At 41.5% G+C, this 19,241-nt stretch overlaps 1 protein-coding gene across 2 annotated transcripts; it reads right to left on the reverse strand.

The window, feature by feature from the left end:
* Nucleotides 1-190: 190 nt before the first annotated feature.
* On the reverse strand, nt 191-18,846 carry LOC135169015 (zinc finger protein 423-like). Of its 2 annotated transcripts, XM_064133679.1 has the most exons (6): nt 18,633-18,846; nt 16,931-17,176; nt 5,968-6,206; nt 5,706-5,848; nt 1,984-4,165; nt 202-802 (listed from the first exon to the last, which is right to left on the reverse strand). In XM_064133679.1, the coding sequence occupies exons 2-6, from the start codon at nt 17,040-17,042 to the stop codon at nt 566-568; spliced, it is 2,913 nt and encodes a 970-aa protein (XP_063989749.1). In that variant the 5' UTR covers nt 17,043-17,176; nt 18,633-18,846; the 3' UTR covers nt 202-565. The 2 variants fall into 2 exon arrangements, with proteins under 2 accessions (XP_063989750.1, XP_063989749.1); XM_064133680.1 differs by lacking the exons at nt 16,931-17,176; nt 18,633-18,846 and having other exon boundaries at nt 191-802; nt 5,706-5,875; nt 5,968-6,106.
* Between the last annotated feature and the right edge of the window lie 395 nt (nt 18,847-19,241).

A 19,241-nucleotide genomic window follows, 5' to 3' on the forward strand; every position in this document is an offset into this window, starting at 1 on the left:
CATCGGAAGTAATTAACTTTTAAATAAAAATCGCAGATGACATTCTTCAATAATAAGAATAAAAAATTTACCTCAGACAATTCGATTCCATGAAATTGCACAGTCGAATATATCAAAAGAATTTCTCCTCTACGAAGATGAATAATAAGCCAATATCGAGAAGAATCTGATCGACTCTAATAAATATTTCATACGTTAATCAAGAATTCAATTATTTTATTAATCCCAGTCTGATCTAAAATTATATTTGTGATTGGGCTCAGTCGACAACCTCCATAAATTCGATAATAAAAATCATTCCTTTATTTACAACTAATTTACCACATTAATCTTTTTCCACCCCATGATGGGCAATTAGACGGAAGCGTTCTCTAGTGATTCACATTTTTTACAAAATTACGTGACCATAAAGTATCGGTCATCAACAAAAATAATTAATAAAGAATAAATATACATCGAGCGAGAGAATTTCCCAAAAAGAATATGTTTTGCCTCGATCGAGTGCACATTTTTCTAGTCCCAAAACGATATATTAAGTTCCCCCTCCACTTTTTAATATTAAAAATTAATTAACTTGATCGTTCACTGATAAATCACTGACTTCCATGTGATCACTCCTCTCCTCACTTTGATCTCCTCCAGTATTAACAATAATTTCCTCTTTAACAATCACAATGTTTGAAGTGTCTTTTGATGTGTCTTTGTCATCGTGTATCGAAATGTGATGTTCGAGTTCATTTCTGCTGGTGAACTTTAGACTACAGTGCGGACAGCCATACGAATGGATCGAATTATTTTGTTCCTGGAAACAAAAAAAAAAGTTATTTTTCATTACATTATCCTGACAAATTGAGTGGTCGATCCTCAGTCAATGTTCCCTCGCTGTTCGATTGATCGACTGAGGATCGATTACAATCGAGATCAATCGAACAGCAATCGAACAGTCGAGAGCTGTTCGATTGCGCGACTGAGGATCGATTAAAATCGAGAGCTGTTCGATTTTAATCGATCGATTTTACAATCGAGAGCTCTTTGATTGCTCTCGATTGTAATCGATCCTCAATCGAACTCTTGGTTGTAATCGATCCTCAGTCGATCAATCGAACAGCGAGGGAACATTAACTGGGGATCGATCACTCGTCGAGTGGCAATCGATTAGCAATCGACTGCTTATCGACCAGCACTCGATTACCGACTGATCGATTATCCCGCAGTTCCTATACAAAAAGCGGCACGAGTCACTAATCGAATATCCTGGATTTCATGAAGATAATCGATTATGTCACGGTCATAATCGATCATTTAACAATCGATAATCGATTAGTGAAAAATCAAAGGCCCAACCGGCATCAACACCGCAGCCGCGATGACACTAGCATCGATTAACGATCGACCACTCATCGAGTTAAATCGTTTCGATTCAATTCCTGAACAGAGTTGGGCCTTAATTAATTAAGACCCATAAATACCCTACTAATTATCATCTATAATATGGACCAGAGGCAATAATCTCTGAATTTATACATTAATGATTCATCCAAGTAGAGCAATCGTCGCTCACTCCAACGATCCCCTAATCGATCCCTCGAACCAAGGCACCACTTGGGCACTCACTCGACAGCTAATCGATTGCGGTCGATTGTTCGATTATCGATCCAATAACATTCGACCAATGTTCAACCACGAATCGACTAACCACTTATCCTGTCTTCACCCAACGATCAACCGACGATCGATCGAATGCGAGAATCGAATTTGAAAAAAGTGTTTGCGATCAAAAAGTTCCAAAAAACTTTTCGATTCACAATCACGATCAACCGACGATCGATCGAATGCGAGAATCGAATTTGAAAAAAGTGTTTGCGATCCAAAAGTTCCAAAAAACTTTTCGATTCACAATCATTCCCTTGATCTTCCTCTTCTCTTTGACCGTTGGCTTTTGACACACCCTCCACAAGGACATCTGATCCCTGATTCACCCACCTTCGAACTGCAGTTGTCCTCGTCCTCCTCATTAACCCGTACCCTGTCTTCCTCCTCCTGTCCATCCTCGTAATGACTCGTCAAGATCGGAAGCCCTCGTGAGTGTCTCGAGAAGCACGTGGTGCAGACCTTCAGGCCCATCCCTCCCCCCACCTCCTTCGACGGCAGATTGACCATCTCCCTCTCCCCCATCTGCCTCAGACAGATACAACACCTCCCCACCATCCGCTCCTCGTCCTCGTCATCGCTCCGCAAATGGAACTTCGCATGAAGCTGACACTCAAACTCGCTGATGAGCCTCTGCCTGCAAACAACGCAATAAGCTGACACGTGACTCGTGATGCCCTCCCGCCCTTCAAGACCCTCCAGACTGTGCTTATGAACGTGCTCCAAGAAGTCCCTTTCACCTGTGAGCGTAGCCCTGCAGACGACGCAGACGTCACTCGCCTGGATTTTGCAGTGTTTTTGGAGCTTGTGCTCAGCCAGAAAGCTCCCAGACGAAAATACCTCATCGCAGATGTTGCACTTGTACCTTTTCCCAGGATCAACAGGAGCATGATGGACCCTGGTGTGAGACTCCAGTTCCAACCGCGAGTGGAGACTCTCCCCGCAGTAGCTGCAGACGAACGAAGAAGACGATTTCTGGTTTTTCGTGGCGATCGTCTTGTGAACAAGTTTTTTGTGAGCCTTGAGCTCAGAATCGTTGGAGAAGTCTGAACGATCGCAGAGATCACACTGATGAGTCCTCACTGCTGGCATCACTGAGTTAGTCATGGGCTTCTTGTAGTGGCTGACATTACTGACAAAGTCCTGGGACTTTCTCCTTTTTAGAGAGCTCTTCCCTTCCTGATTCTCCGTTCTCTCCGTCAAATTGTGAGCACTCACCATGTGCTTGTCGAGGAGGAATTCCACGGAGAATCCTTTCCTACAGATTGGACATCTAAAGAGACATTTAGAGTGACTGGCAAGATGATGCTGGAGATCGTTATCTGAAGAACAGAAGATTCCGCAGAAGCAGCATCTGAAAAATTTTCCAATAACTCTATGAGTTGTGACTGAATTGCTGGAAGAATTCGAATCTGGTACGTGGACATTCCTCACATGATCCAGGAGTTCTTCAGACGTTCTGAATCCTTCGATGGGATCCAGGCCAGTATTACCTCGGCAGGCATTGCAGGGATACAAGTTGACTTCCTGGGAATGTTTCAGGGTAAAATGGACCTGGATGCCCACCATCGAATCAAACATATCTCGACAGATTTCACATCTGTACAGATGATGGGCATGGGTGTCCAGCAGATGCTTTTGGAGGGACTCGGAGTTGCCGAAGAGTTTATCACACGCACTGCAGCTGAACTTCTTCAGGATGTGCCCCATGAAGTGCTTCATCAGGTGCAGTAGCATGTCCTCTTGCTGTTGGAACTTGAGCTCACATTTGGGACAGCTCACTTCAACTGATGTCTGCTGATTGGCGTAGAGATGTCCAGCAAGATGAGATCTGAAGGACTCAAAGTCCTTCAGGGCTGCTCCACATTGACCGCAGAGGAGGGTACCTGGGGAGTAGCTCTCGGTGGTCGGGGAGTCGTAGAAATTTTCAACTTCTGGATTCTTCGGACGTGACAGCATTCTCTTGGTCTCGCAGTAGTGGTCTGGGTATGATGTGGCTGATGAACAGGGTTGGGAGTACACGGGACAGGTCAGGACGGAGAATCCATCGTTGTGAGCTGACACCAGGTGCTCTCGCAGTGATGACAGTTTGTTAAAGTTGGCAGAACATCCTCTGCAGGTGAGGTCTTCCAGGTCTGTTGCTTTCGCTTCGAACCTTCGACAATCAGATGCGTCTGGGGGGGAGGAGGAGGGACTGGGGAGGGAGAGGAAGGTCTCGTGGAGGGTCTGCACGTGCAGCTGGAGCTGATCCATCGTGGAGAAGGTGTCCCTGCAGTACATGCAGGTGAGGTGCAGGGGAGGGGAATTCTGGAGCTTCTGGTGGAGCTCTGGGGAATCCAAGGCTGGGGGAGAGGTCGTTGGGAGAGAACGTTGGTAATGGGGAGTCCTGGAGAGCCTCTTGTGGGACTGCATGTGGGAGGTCAGTGCTGCTGCTGTGTTGTAGCCTCGGGAACATTCAGCGCAGTGGTACGGCTTCTGGTTGTCGTGGGTTTTCATGTGAATCTTGAGGTGATCGCTGGAAGTAGGAAAGTGAAGTCAGTTATTGTTGGAGAAATCAGTGGTGAAGTGGTAAAATGAGATAATTCGTTTTTGGATGATGATCGATTTTTAATGAATATCTCGGTAGCTATGGGGGATAGCAAAATTTTTGTTAGAACCTTTTTTGTGGAGAAAATTGAGTACTATAATTAATGTTATGAGATAAATTTTGATATTTCTCTTAGATTCGGAGATATTTATTGAAATCTGTATTGGAGTTTACATTTCGAATGTTTATCAAAAATTAATTTACAGATGAGTTGAATAGGGGTTTGTGCGATTAGTATTTCTTTTATTCTGGTGTTTCCACTTGAGATGGAGGACATTTTTATGAGAGAAAATTCTTTAGTCTTTTAGTTCCTTTAAGAAAACGAAGGGGAACGGTTGTGCCTTCCAGCGTATAAAATAAAAGAATAAAACGGGATTCACACGTATAAATCATTTATAATTATTCCATTTCCAATAATCTGGACTTAAAGACAAGTCAACTTCTCTCGTTTTACCACTTCGTTACTGAATCGATTAATGAATAATTAAAATTAGGGAAATTAGGCGGATTGCGAGTGTCTCAGCACTTTTTTTCTTCATATTAAAGAATTATCGAAGCAAAGGGAAAACCACGTTTTCTTGGCCCAGAAAGAAAAATTTGTAATTCATTTTCAGATGTTATAGCATGAAAATGTAGACTTTTTTGTTGGAATATTTTTAGTTGCCAAATTTTCCAAATAATTGCATCAGTAAAGTTTTTAAAAAATCATACAAAAGTCTGTATCAACTAAATTAAATTTCAGAAAGTAGTCATACTTTTTTTAATCATTTATTTTTTATAAACAAACTATAAAGGATCTTTACAAAGTGTGAAAAACTTCCTTATTGTTTCATGTCTAATGATTAATTCAATAAAAACATTGAATTCCACGGAATTGTGCTAAAAATTTCAGAAAATTAGGGGTTGCAAAGGGGTTGTTTAGGATATCGAACCAAAATCAGTTGCATAAACAAAAGAAAATGTTTATATTTTTTGTCCGTTACGAAACCCTTTAAAAGAATAAGTTTTTCTGATAAATTTTCAAGAATTCTCAAGAAATCTTCCTGAACTGAATTACTGCGCAGCAAAATATCCAGTAAAAATTACCGACCAAAATTACTTAAATTTCCCCACTGATTACAAAAATGTCTCCAAAAATCACCTGACGGTACCTCAATTTTTCCCATAAAATTTCGATAAAAAAATCCAGAACATTCCGAAAAAAATTCCATTTAATTTTCCTTCCCTTGATTTCCCTCCAAAATTACAGAAAAGTAATTCTGGGGTAATTTTTATAATATATTACCCTCCCTCTGGGCAACAAAAAATGAAATGTCCCATCGAACATCTGCAATTATTTACTCCACTCAGTCATGAGGAGTATTTTTTCATATTTTTGAATGGTTTATTTTCATTCTGAATATGTGGCGGGAGGACATAAGGGCGGGCCAAGGGGATGAACTGACTCTCGGGGGAATTTAGAAGTTACCTTCGTGAAAATGCTGCTTCACAGTGGGTACAACGATATCTTCTGTCCCCAGTGTGCAGTTTCACGTGGCGATCTCTACTTCGTTTGTGTTTGAACAATCTTGCACACCAGCTGCATCTGTATGGCATCTGATTGCCATGGGTCTAGATTCAGGAATTAAAAGAAATCATCTGTACAATAAATTCGAGAATTCATCAGTTCGTTTTTTTTTTTTCAATAAGTGCTTTCTTCCTTCGCCTCAAAATTGTTTTTATTAACTCACCTGTTCGTGTTTCTTCAAACAACTCAAACTAGGAAACGTTTTATCACAAAATTTACACGAATAGGGACCTGATGAATTGTGGGAATCGCTGGGTATTCGCAGATCTCCATCGATTTCAGTTTCAGATGGGAAACTCTGGGAGGTAGAGGTCGCACATGATGACGGGGTGCCACCACCTCGTTGACAGGTCAAACTGTCTTCTTCACTTCGCCAGGAGTAACGACCACTTAATAGTCCGTCTGAAAATGTGAATACGGAATTAATTAATAATTTATGTGTAATAATTAAACGGATTATTTATGTTTAAGCAGTTGCTGTCGATATTCTCTGTTTTTTTTTAATTTTTGCCAAAAAAAAAAATGGGGGAAACAGAAAAATATTTATTTGGATGGTGGGGAAGAAATATTTTTTAGAAAGAAATTAATTGTTTTTCATTTTGATGGAAGTTGTCGTATTTTAATACAATAAATTTATCGAAATGGCTACTGATAAATCGAGGTGTTGGATACCTAGACTACTTTCAACTATTTTATACAAGTAATCAACGGTATTTGCAACTAAATATGAAGACGCACCGATTCTTAGTAAATAATATTTATTATATAGCAACCTAAGTACTTTAGTTCTTACATAATTTCAAAAAGGGAAGACTTAAGGGCTCTTAGTGTCTATCTACGATTTTCCGAATAAATATCCTAATCTGAATTTTCCTATCTGCAATTTCTTAAATAAACTTGATGAGTGCATTTTTCCACATTAATTGCAGGCAAATGCCTAAACGTAGTGCAGGACAGAACATCTCTTAGAAAATAAGCATTTTTGACAAATAATATATAGACCTGTAACACCCAGAGCATCATCACTACCATCCTGATCACTTTTGCAATATTGTAATACTTTCATTAAAATAAAAAAAGTTTTAAAAAGCGAATTATTTCAATTGTGAAATACAACAGAAGTAAACGAATTTGTATTGATTCAGGGAAATATTGTTTTGGTATTATTGGAAGAAATATTTCTTTGATTGTCCCTCGTTATTTCTGTTAATAAAAATTAGACCTCCAGGGGGTGACATGAGGGACGAAAGTTTTATCAGAAAAATTACCCTCTTAAGTCTAACACTAGTCTTTCCACCAAAACTTGACTTAAAAAGTGGTTGATTGCCATTGTGTCTCACCCTTCACCCTTTAGAGGTTCAATTTTCATCCAAATTTCTTTACGTGTGAAGGTACTAACACCCCCAAGAGCCCTTATCACGTGGGTAAAAAGGGTCAGAGCTAATCACTTCAGGGAAATATTTATTTCTCAATTTATTTCTGAAATCGAGTAATTCCCTGAGAATTTTCATTAGGTTTTAATTACGTTAATTATATTATTCTGGAATATGATGATGTTAATTATAATTTTGAGTGAACTCCTGCAATAATTATGAGCATTAAATAATTCATCAAAATTCTTCCCTCAACACAATCAGACTTTCAGAAAAACTAAATAATTATCTAAACTAAAAAAATAAAATAAAATAAATAAAACTAAAAAATTATCTAAATAACTAAATAATTATCAATGAAGTTCAAGAATTATCAATTAATGAATTTCATTCAAGGTCACGTGGAAAATACTCATCTTCTAGAGTAATATGTTTATCATAATTTAAACCTAAGTCGGTCCGGGCGTAATCGGGGGTAATTATCCCCAAGAAATATAATTTTGAAAAAAAAAAAATTCTCTGGAGTCAATGGACATTTGGAAAAAGTAAGTTTCTTGCTTCGTCGACTCTCCAATTTTCCAAATATTTTCAGAAATCAGTTTTTCACTTATGCAAAAAAATTACTAATACCAAATGAGGGGTATTCATGAGGAAATTTATTAGCCAATGACAGTAGATGACAGGGTTACCCCTGAGGATGAGCACTTGCTTCCATAAAAAATAAAAGGCGATTGGGATAACAACAGCGGCTGGAAGAAGTCCAAATAAGAAGTCTCATTTCCTCATTTACGATGTAATATAGCGTGCGACACCCACGAATGTAATTTTACTGATTTTACGAAACTTTTCGTGTCCCGTACAGTCATCTTAAATTCTAATCAAACAGGACGCCCAATGCAATCCAGTGGAGCGACGTGTTCGTAAAATTGACTGCATCCGTTGACACCTACACGGGAGCCACTCGGTTTTATTGACTAAACTAGGCGCCACCTAAATTCATTGAGGAGACCGGATGCGGGAAATTGCTCCATCTAATTATTTGGATTTCACAGGAATTTTTATTAGTTGTGGATATTATAGATATAGTGTTGAGAGTGATTGATGTGTCTGGACAAAAATGAATTGTCTGTCTATAGCTGGTTTCAGTCCATCTCAGTGTGTTATAGTTTTTATAGTTTTTTTCAAACAGCAGCGAAATGTTTAGAATGTTTTTAATAAATAAAACCAGAGAAGAAAGAGAAAGGAATTAATGAACAAAAGCCTTTTGTCAAATGGGTCTAGAGTGTGAAATCTTTGGTCACTTGATCTGTCTGGAGGCATCATACCAGAAAGATATACCTTCTGCACGCGATAATAAATAATTAAAGTTGATAGTTAAATTGTTTTTATATTATTGAGACAATCCCTATCGATAATTCAATATATAGATTTCTAGATTTTGAATGGGGTCATATAGATATGTAGATCATATCGATTTTGAACCGGTGGATAATTTGTTGATGTTGATGAGAGGAAGAAATGTGAGAAATTTAATTAAATGAGACATTGATAAATAATTTTTTAATGTATCTCCAAATGGAAAAAAAAATTTGCCAAAGATTCATTGACTTCAGAGACGTATTTGGTTTTTGAAAATTGTAGTTCTCGGGTCTGATCACTGGCTACAGGAACCGAGTTACGTGTTTAAATTACGATAATTATATTACTCTAGAGGATGAGTATTTTTAATGTGGTCTTTAATGAACTTTATTAATAATTATTTAGTTTTTTTTAATTTTGGATTTTTTTGAGAAAAGAATTTCGATGAATTATTTAATGCTCATAATTATTGCAGGAGTTGACTCAAAATTATAATTAACATCATCATATTCTAGAATAATATAATTGACGCAATTAAAACCTAATGAGAATTTTCAGGGAATTAATCCATTTCAGAAATAAATTGAAAAAATAGCTATTTTCCTGAAGTCAATGAATATTTGACAATTTTGTTTTTCAGTGTATCGATATTTTATTCTATTCATTAAAGTTAAAATATCTCTAATATATTTAATATATCACTGATAGATTTTAATAAATTATTCTCTAAAAATTTACTTTTCAAAACATCGACAGGATAATTTTTCATGAGCACAATTCACGTAAATTTTTTTTGTTCTCAACTAATTCTTAACTAACTTTCCACATAGAAAAAAATTATTTAAAAATCACGTGCCATTTACGCATTTGTTCATTGAACATTTCTCACTTTTTCCTGAACCTTCCGAACATTTTCCTGAAAGTTCACTGAAAAAGTCCGTAACTTCCATAATTTCTACCGAATATTGTTTTGACTGACAGATTACGAAACAGACCCGTAATTTTCAAAGTCTTCTCCTCTCCCCATAGAACCCCCCCCCCCGTTCAAGGTTAAACAACTTGAACTAATTACAAAATTATAACATGATTTTTTGACATTTTTTCCACTTTGGTGACTAAATTTTTTAATCCCCAGTGTTTTAGGAATTTATTAATAGCTTTGATAACCGGTAATTTCAATGATTGTGATGCAGAATCAATGGGAGACGTCAAAATTAATATGAGAATTTTGACATTATTTTCCAACTGAGAATGAGTCGAGTTCAGCATCGTCCCTCATCTCCACGTAACGGCGCGAACCCGTAATCTCCCCTGGGAGTCTGACGGGGGACTCGAGCGTCCCGTGTTCCCAATGGGAGACACATAGGAGACGTTTGGGAGCAATGAGTCACCGAGTCTCCGTGTAATCTCGAAGGGAGACGAACCTGGAAATTCTCACTTGGAATATTTCAATCGAAAATAACTCCTCGAAATTACGTTTTAACAATGAAAATGTACTTCTCAAATCAATAATTCGGGACGTGCCTCATTCCTCCTAAACTGCTTTCGCAAAAGCCCCGGAAATCCCCTAAATTGCAATCTGTCTTTACCTCAATTAAAAATGATGTGGGGTTGAGCAGGTGATTGAAATAGATTCACGCCAGTGTGTTGGTCAAAATATTTATTCTCAAGTTCTACAGGATACCGCGAGTGGTATGTCCAGGGTAGATCGGGAGTAGTGTGTCCGAGGAAGGTAGAGGAACGACTGTGTAGAGATCGGGAAGAGTGTGGGCTTATAAAGGAAAAGTGTAGGAAAGGGAACGCCTTTGGATCTCTGGTTTAGGGTTCGGAATGCGCCGGTTCTGGGGAGTTCCCCAGTCTCTAAATAATGGTTTATTGCTTATAAATGACCAGGGTTTGGGGTGTCCCCCAAACTGATGATGGTCGAGAGGGTAATTAGCCTCCGAGGGTCAGGTCCGGGGCTAGACTCGGTTGGGGAATTTCCCATCGAGTTGATGGGGTGTCCTGGCGACACTGTCACCACAGTACCCCCCTGCCAGTGATTTGGATCACGATGATGATGCTACTGTCCTGCCTGGTAGTGGTTGGTGAACCTGACGCGTCTTCCTGAGCGCGTTGTTGGCGGTGTTGCTGGTGGTGGTGGTGGTGGCTCTGGTACTTCCGGCTCGGGTGTGGTTAAATTCTGGGTGGCTTGTTGGGGACCTGGTTCATCGTCAGCGATGACATACGCTGGTTTCAACCTGTCGATGGAGACGTTCACGTCCTTGCCCCTGATGTGGATGGTGAACGTCTTGGCGCTGCGGCGGATGACCCTGTATGGACCTTGATACGGCATCTGGAGAGGTCCTTTTGGTGCGTCATGGCGGACGAAGACTTGCTCTGCCGTGGCTAGGTCTTTGAACACAAAGGTTTTGTGAGCTCCGTGTCTGTTGACCTTAGCCGGGCGCAGGTTGGCAAAGTGCTGGCGAAGTTCCTTGACGTAGTCCGCTGGGTCGTCTTGGTGATTGACAGCTCGGGGGGCCAGGAACTCTCCAGGTAGGCGTAATGGCTCGCCGTATGCCAGGTCGGCTGCTGATGCCTGGAGGTCTTCCTTCCAGGCCGCTCTGATCCCCAAGAGCACCGTAGGGAGTACCTCCGTCCACGTGGTGTTCTCGTGGCACTTGATAGCTGCCTTGAGTTGGCGATGAAACCGCTCGACCATGCCGTTAGCTGCTGGGTGATAGGCAGTTGTCCTCAGGTGAGTCGTGCCTGCCAAGCAATTGAGGTGCTTGAACAGGTATGACTCGAATTGCCGACCTTGGTCTGTGGTAATGCGGAGGGGAACTCCGAAGCGACAAATCCACCCTTCGTAGAAGGCTCTGGCTACTGTGGGTGCCTCCTGGTCCTCCAGGGGAAATGCCTCCGGCCACCTGGAGAATCTGTCGACGCACGTGAGGCAGTATCGGTAGCCCTCGGAGATGGACAGGATGATCAGGTCCATGTGCACGTGCTCGAACCTCGAAGATGGTGGGGCGAATTCTCCCACTGGCGCTGAGACATGCCTGGTGATTTTGGCCTGCTGGCACTGGATGCAGGCGCGAGCCCACTCGCGGCAGTCTGCTTTCACGGACGGCCAAACGTAACGTTGAGTCACGAGTTTGACCGAGGCTTTGACTCCAGGGTGCGCCAGGTTGTGGATGACGTTGAAGGCTGCTCGGCGGTATGGAGGTGTCAGGTATGGTCTTGGTGATGGTGATGACGTGTCGCAGAAGACAGCTACGCCTGCTCCTGGGATCTGGATTTGCTTGAGTTGCAAGCCTGATCCTGAGCGTAGGTATGTTTTCATTGTGTCATCGGCCTGCTGTGATGACGCCAGGGCGGTGTAGTCCAATGGTGACGAAACTGCGTCGATGCGGGATAGTGCGTCCGCGACGACGTTGTCCTTGCCGGACACGTGTTGGATGTCGGTGGAGAACTGCCCGATGAAATCCAGGTGCCGTGCCTGTCTGGGGGAAGCCTTTTCCAACTTCTGCCGGAATGCGAACGTGATTGGTTTGTGGTCCGTGAAGATCGTGAAGGTCCTGGCCTCTACCATGTGTCTGAAGTGTTTGATGGCGAGGTAGATTGCCAGGAGCTCACGGTCGAATGCGCTCCACTTTACTTGAGCTGGACTGAGCTTCTTCGAGAAGAAAGCCAATGGTTCCCAGTCCCTGTTGACTCGTTGCTGCAATGCTGCACCGACGGTGTGGTTGGAGGCGTCACAGATGAGCGCAAGGTTGGCGTCGGCCTTGGGGTGAGCCAGGAGCGCTGCGTCAGCTAGTCTGGCCTTGCAGGTGGTGAAAGCCGTCTGGGCTTCCGGAGTCCAGTTGATGGGAGTTCTGCCCTTGATATTCCCCACCAAGAGCTCGTTGAGTGGTGCCTGGTCCTGTGCAGTCCGGGGTATGAATCTCCGGTAGAAATTCAGCATACCCAGGAACTGTCGGAGCTGCTTCGCCGTTGTTGGTGCTGGATAGTCCAGGATGGCTTGGACTTTTTTCGGCAATGGACGTGTGCCCTCCTTGGACACCAGGTAGCCCAGGAACTCCACCTCAGGCTGGCCGAACACGCACTTCTGTGGGTTGATGAGGAGGCCGTAGGATTGGAGGCGTTCAAATAAGGTCCCCAGGTGCTGTTGGTGTTGTTCTGGTGTTTCGGAGGCTATCAGGATGTCGTCGATGTACGCGTAGCAGAAGTCCAAGTCCCGTAGCACCTCGTCGATGAAGCGTTGAAAGGTCTGGGCGGCGTTGCGAAGACCGAACGACATGTAGGGGAATTCGTACATACCGAATGGTGTGGTGATCGCCGTCTTCGGGATGTCCGCCTCGGCGACCGGAATTTGGTGGTACGCCCGAACCAGGTCGATCGTGGAGAAGATCTCCTTGCCTCGGAGTGCCTGCGCGAAGTCCTGGATGTGCCGCACTGGGTAGCGGTCCGGAACGGTGCGAGCGTTGAGCGCCCGGTAGTCTCCGCATGGTCTCCAGTCATCCGTCTTCTTTTTGGCCATGTGGAGAGGTGAAGACCATGGGCTATTCGATGGTCGGGCTGTACCTCGTTGGACCATGGCGCTGAACTCCTTTTTGGCATCGGCCAGGCGGTCTGGGGCCAAACGCCGTGGTTTGCTGGCCACTGGAGGTCCTGGAGTGGTCTGGATGTGATGCTTGGTGTCATGCCGCGGAGCTGTCCCGGTTCCATCGGGTCTGGTGAGGTCGGGGAACTGCTGAAGGAGCTCGTGGTACTGCGAACTACCTGTAACTATTTTAATACTCGATAGATTAACATTTTCGACTTGCCCGGGTGAGGTGAGCGAGGTGATGGAGTCCACGAGTCTGCCGTTGCGGAGGTCCACCAGGAGTCCGTAGTGGAACAGGAAGTCTGCTCCGATGATGGGTTTGGAGACGTCGGCGATGACGAAGCTCCACGGGAATGCTCGCCGCAGCTTCAAGTTGAGGTCCAAGGAGACCGTCCCGTACGTCGCAATGGTGCTGCCGTTCGCCGCCGAGAGCTGATAAGTCGACTTGCGTTGCGGCCCGCGCGCTAACCGTCGTGGGAAAACGCACAAGTCGGCTCCTGTGTCGATCAAAAAACGTACCTTGGTTTCCTGATCGGTGATGAATAGGCGGCGCGTCGTCGAGGCAGAGTCACTACCCGCCATTAGTGACTGCTCGGTCCGTTTCCCTGAGCGGTGAAATTGCACGGTCGTGTGCACATTTTAGCCTCAGGTCCGAAGCGCCGATGGTACCAACAGATGCGGTCGGTTCCGTGCTGCCGGTGCGTGGAGCGCGACCTGGACCTCTCTCGCCTGACGTTGCGGCCGCGGGGGGATCCTCCGTCTCCTCTGCTCGACCGCTTCAGGCTCTCGATTTCAGAGCGTAAGTCGCCGAATTGTTCCTCGAGGTTGAGGGCCAACTGGGACAGCTTGAGGCTCAGGAGCGCCTCAATGCTGTGCGCCGCTGCCTCAGCGACCTGTGGAGCAGCAGGTGGGATCCTTGGTCTCAGGATCTGGATGGTCTTGTCGGCCAGATCTGCAGCGTCGTCGAGGGAGGCCTTGCGCTGGGTGGCCAATAACACCTGGACGTCGGCCGGAAGGCGCGTGACCCACAGTGTCCGGAGAGCATCGTCCGGGAAGTTGGGTCCCGCCAGGTTTTTTAGGTGGCGCAGAAACTGAGACGGTTTCATGTCTCCCATTTCTGCGCCTTCTAGGAGCTTCCTCGTCTTCTCCTCCTGGGAGGAGCTCAGGCGCTTTATGAGCTCCGTTTTTAAATATGTGTAGGGGTTGTCCGCCGGAGGGTTCAGGATGATATCCCTCACGTCGGTGGCGTACCTTGACCTGGAGAGCTTCCCGCAGATGTGGCCGAATTTTGTTGATTCGGAAGTGATCCCGGCTGCGTGAAAACTGCGATCGGCGATGCCGAAGAAGAGTTCAGGGTCCTCCGGCGTGAACTCTCCTAGCTGCACGGCTACTCGGTTGATTTGGGCCGTACTCTCCATCAGGTTCTGCTGCTGCTGTGGAGGCCACGTGTCCTGCGATGGTGGTGAGGTGCCCTCGTCGGATGGTGCTCGCTGCTGTAGTGGCCGCTCTCGTTCCACGACCATGTGGCGTCTGCTGGTGCTCAGTGTCCACGAACTTCCGCTGAATCACGTCGGGGTCACCAATTTGTGGGGTTGAGCAGGTGATTGAAATAGATTCACGCCAGTGTGTTGGTCAAAATATTTATTCTCAAGTTCTACAGGATACCGCGAGTGGTATGTCCAGGGTAGATCGGGAGTAGTGTGTCCGAGGAAGGTAGAGGAACGACTGTGTAGAGATCGGGAAGAGTGTGGGCTTATAAAGGAAAAGTGTAGGAAAGGGAACGCCTTTGGATCTCTGGTTTAGGGTTCGGAATGCGCCGGTTCTGGGGAGTTCCCCAGTCTCTAAATAATGGTTTATTGCTTATAAATGACCAGGGTTTGGGGTGTCCCCCAAACTGATGATGGTCGAGAGGGTAATTAGCCTCCGAGGGTCAGGTCCGGGGCTAGACTCGGTTGGGGAATTTCCCATCGAGTTGATGGGGTGTCCTGGCGACACTGTCACCACAATGACCAAAAACATATTTTTTGAAAATTCCGAAGGAGCAATTTTCCCACCGCATGTGATGGTTTGAATAAAAAAAAAAATTTTAATATTTGTCTTTCGGGAAAATGATTTTTGTGATTCAAAAAACGAAATTTGTCGTTTCAAATCAAAATAATTGTATCACGCATTCATATTCTGATTGTCTGCGCATGCGTGGTCCTTTCGAAAGTTTTCCCGCTTCATTACGTCTCGGACAATTGGAATTTTGATGGAGAAATGAAGAGAATTTCATTTTTTAATTTTCCCTTTTTGTCAATTGGATTTTCTTGAGGAAAATCGGGGGGAAAATATCTGGGTGATGTCAAGAGAATTGTCAGGGGACTTTCTGACTATACACATGTATATGTATGTACATATTATATACATATATATAATTTATTTATTCATTTATCCATTAAGGGAGTACCTCCAGGACTTTTAGTCTCCACGAATGATGAATCGAATTATCGATTGTCTTTCTACATTTTAGGGGTCGTCCTATAGGGGTGACGAAAATAGGAGCCACCCATTGTACCCCTTATATCACGCAAAAAGGTGGTGTTGCAAATTTTTTTGCGTTAAAATCCTCCGAAATGTTTGTTGCATTCAACTGAATAAAAGTTAACATCGACTTTGAATTATTTTAGTTGAATCAGAGAAAAATTATTTATTTGTTATCGGTTTACGAGTTTAATAAATTTTTTCATTCAGTCTAAGAACTATTATTTTGTGTAGTTCATTGTGACGTAGGATATAAAAGGTGTTTCTCAATAATAAATAATAACAAATAAATAATAAAAGGTGTTTCATGCGGGGAAAATGTGAAGTTCTCGCGGAAAATTAATTTATAATCTTGTCCTGTTCGATTTATTTAACACAAACGACAATATATCTATCGATTTTTGGAAATGTGATCCTTCAGTTAATAGATGGAATCGTAGAATCGGTTGATGAGATTTATTTCCTTCTGAATTTTAGAAGTAATGAGAAGATTAGATGATTAAGGTAATTTAATATCCAATTTACCAAAAAATAATCTTCATACGACATAATTTTTTTTTAAATCGATAAACCGATAAAAATGAACTTTTTTAATGTTTTAACTGGAACCAAAAAAAAGGGAAATTGATATTAATATTTTATCCTGTAGAAAGTCAGAAATATTTTGATAAAAAAAGTCGAAATGAAATAAAAACGAAATTCTGAAGAGGAAAATGAAATGAGTTCGATTATTTTTTAATTTTTTCAGATTTTTTTATGATACGTCAATCATTAATCAGGATTAAACAGGATCGATACCTAAATTCTTTAATCCACGACTTTCAACCCACGTAACAATGCTCCCTCATTTTTTTTCTCTTTTCAGAAGATGAATTAACTAAAAAAAAATGTTTATCTTCAATTCAGGAAATTATTACCTGAAACATTTTGTTGAGATTAATCAAATCTCGTGGGGTAATTTTCGATGCCTGAGAACCTCATAATTAAATACATAATATCGTCGAGAACTTCAGAATTATGCAATAATTCCGTTAATAATTTTTATTTCATTAGTTTGTTTCATTACACCATCAAAAAAGGCAAATTCCACTGGATTTTTCATAATCAATTTTTTTTTTTTGAAAATGAAGAACAATCGTAAAGTCAAGGCCACCCCTAGAGGACCTACAACGATAATTTTGTTTATCCCTTCTTAATAATTTTCCCAATGTTAATTGTTCCCTTCTGAAAACCTTCTAATTATGAAAATTACAGAGAAAATAATTTTTAATTTAACAAATTACCTTTCAATTTCACGTTGCACTTCTCTTCAGGTAAAGGTGACGGTGATTCTTTATGCGCTTGTATTTTTTCGATCAGAAACTCCAGCCTAGAACTATTTCCCTTGAACAGCATTCTGATATTCTCAAGCAATCAACCCTCAAACAATAATAATCCAAAGATTCCCCATCTATTTCGACTTAACCCAGTAATTTCTGCTATTTCGCGCCATTTCCGCTGTCACTTGTCACTCTCCACAAAAATATAATCTGGAATTGAAGATAAAGACCCATTAAACCGCGCACTAAGAAAACTACTATTTTTGCCAAAAATCCATTGACTTCAGGAAAATACTTATTTTTTAAATTTATTTTTCAAATCGAGTAATTCCCTGATAATTCTGATTACGTTTTAATTGCGTCAATTATATTGTCCTAGAACATTATTATGTTAATTATAATTTCGAGTGAACTCCTTCAATAATTATGAGCTTCGATTAAATAATTCATCCAAATTCTTCCCTCAAGAAAATCAGAAATTTCGAAAAACTAAATATTTATCAATAAAGTTCATTCAAGGTCACGTAGAAAATACTCATCTTCTAGAGTAATATGGTTATCGTAATTTAAAGGTAACTCGATTCCCGTGACAGTGATTATATCGGAGAAATACAATTTTCAAAAAATTCGTCTCTGAAGTAAATAAATATTTGATGAAAATAATTTTACTTCTCTGCGCGGAAATTCCCAAAATTCATAATTTCGTATTCAGTAAAATTCAGGGGCTGATAAAATATTCAAACTCGTAAAATTAATGCTTACGAAATCCTCATTAATACTTAATAGTTTTTAATTTGCAAAAAAATTACTGAACGTACACGTGACTGTAATCCATGACCTCCCCCCACCCCACCTCTTGACATTCAGCAAAAATAATTAAAGAGACAGATAAAAAAATTGTGGCCAACAAAATAATTTTGATTGTGAAACAATTGCAACAAATCGAAGAAAAACAAATCGCAAAGAGGATATTGATCCTCAGTAATTCCAAAACCTTCACTTCAAACCTAATAAATTATTGAACTTATTAAACATTCAACAATTTTTTTCAAATCACTAAGAACACATTTCACTTCAGAAATAATTTCTCGTAATTAATTCTCTTCATTAAAGAAATTGATTCACAATTCTGTCATTCCAATTATAAACAATGATTTTAGAATAATAATAAACAATGAAATTAATCCACGTACACGTGACACCAAACGATTACCCCTTTCGCCCTCCCCCCACCCTTTGCTCGTCACCAAAAATTAATAAAACTCGAAGACATTTTAAAAATCATTTTCACACGAAAAAACTAATAACAATTGAGGAATAATAAATAATCGAGAATTATTAAACTTCCAAAAAGTGTAATAAAACCTCGAAAATTCGAATCACAAAAAAAACATATTTTCAAAATGAAAATTAATTTTGAAATAAACAAATCACATTTATAACACTAAAATGTAATTAAAATGTCAATAAATAATCGTAGAGTATCAATTTGCAAAAAAATCTGCCACTTAATAAAAATAAAATAAAATCAACAAATGTACACGTGACTCGAATCGATAACAAGTTCTCGACATAACGAGGGAAAAACAGTGAAAAAAAATTTGTTGAAAAAATAATTCTCGTGATAAAGCCGACAGTAAAAATTCAAAAATAAATAAATAAAAACCTGGAGCGTTATTCTTGACTTTTCAGTGAGGAGTATGGACAAACACTGAAGGGGTCCGACCCGCATACGGTATTATCAACCCTCAGTTTGCAAGAGAGACCTCCCGAGAAGCAGTTACGGAGTTTGCGGACTCATGGAGAAAGGGAACGCTGTACACCAAGAGGAGAAGTGAGGCTGAGGGAGACCCCTTGGGAATCCAGCAACCGCATTGGACGGTAGGCGGGCTTGTGGAACACCCAACCCTCCCCTCACCACCCCCTGCTCCATCGCTGTTAAATTTATCCGACCCCATCACCCATTGCTCCTTTATCTGTCATATGCTCATGTCATCCGTATTTTAAATCATCAATGTCGTTGATAAGAATTATGAAAGTCAAAAAATCTTACGACAGGTCAGTGACATTTGACATTATAAAATTAATATATTAACATATAACCATTACATTGCCACTAATTGGAATGTAATCATCCCTGTTCGTTTGACAGGGAAATGAGAAATTTAGTGAGAAATATTGTTGACATCGTGTTCATTAACTGATTTTTATTAGCCAACCCTGCGCCGACAGTCGCAGTATCAGTGCCGACATTCGGCCAACCGTGCGCCAACAC

The sequence above is a fragment of the Diachasmimorpha longicaudata genome, chromosome 14 (assembly GCF_034640455.1).
Source record: "Diachasmimorpha longicaudata isolate KC_UGA_2023 chromosome 14, iyDiaLong2, whole genome shotgun sequence".
In the NCBI taxonomy this organism is placed as follows: domain Eukaryota; kingdom Metazoa; phylum Arthropoda; class Insecta; order Hymenoptera; family Braconidae; genus Diachasmimorpha; species Diachasmimorpha longicaudata.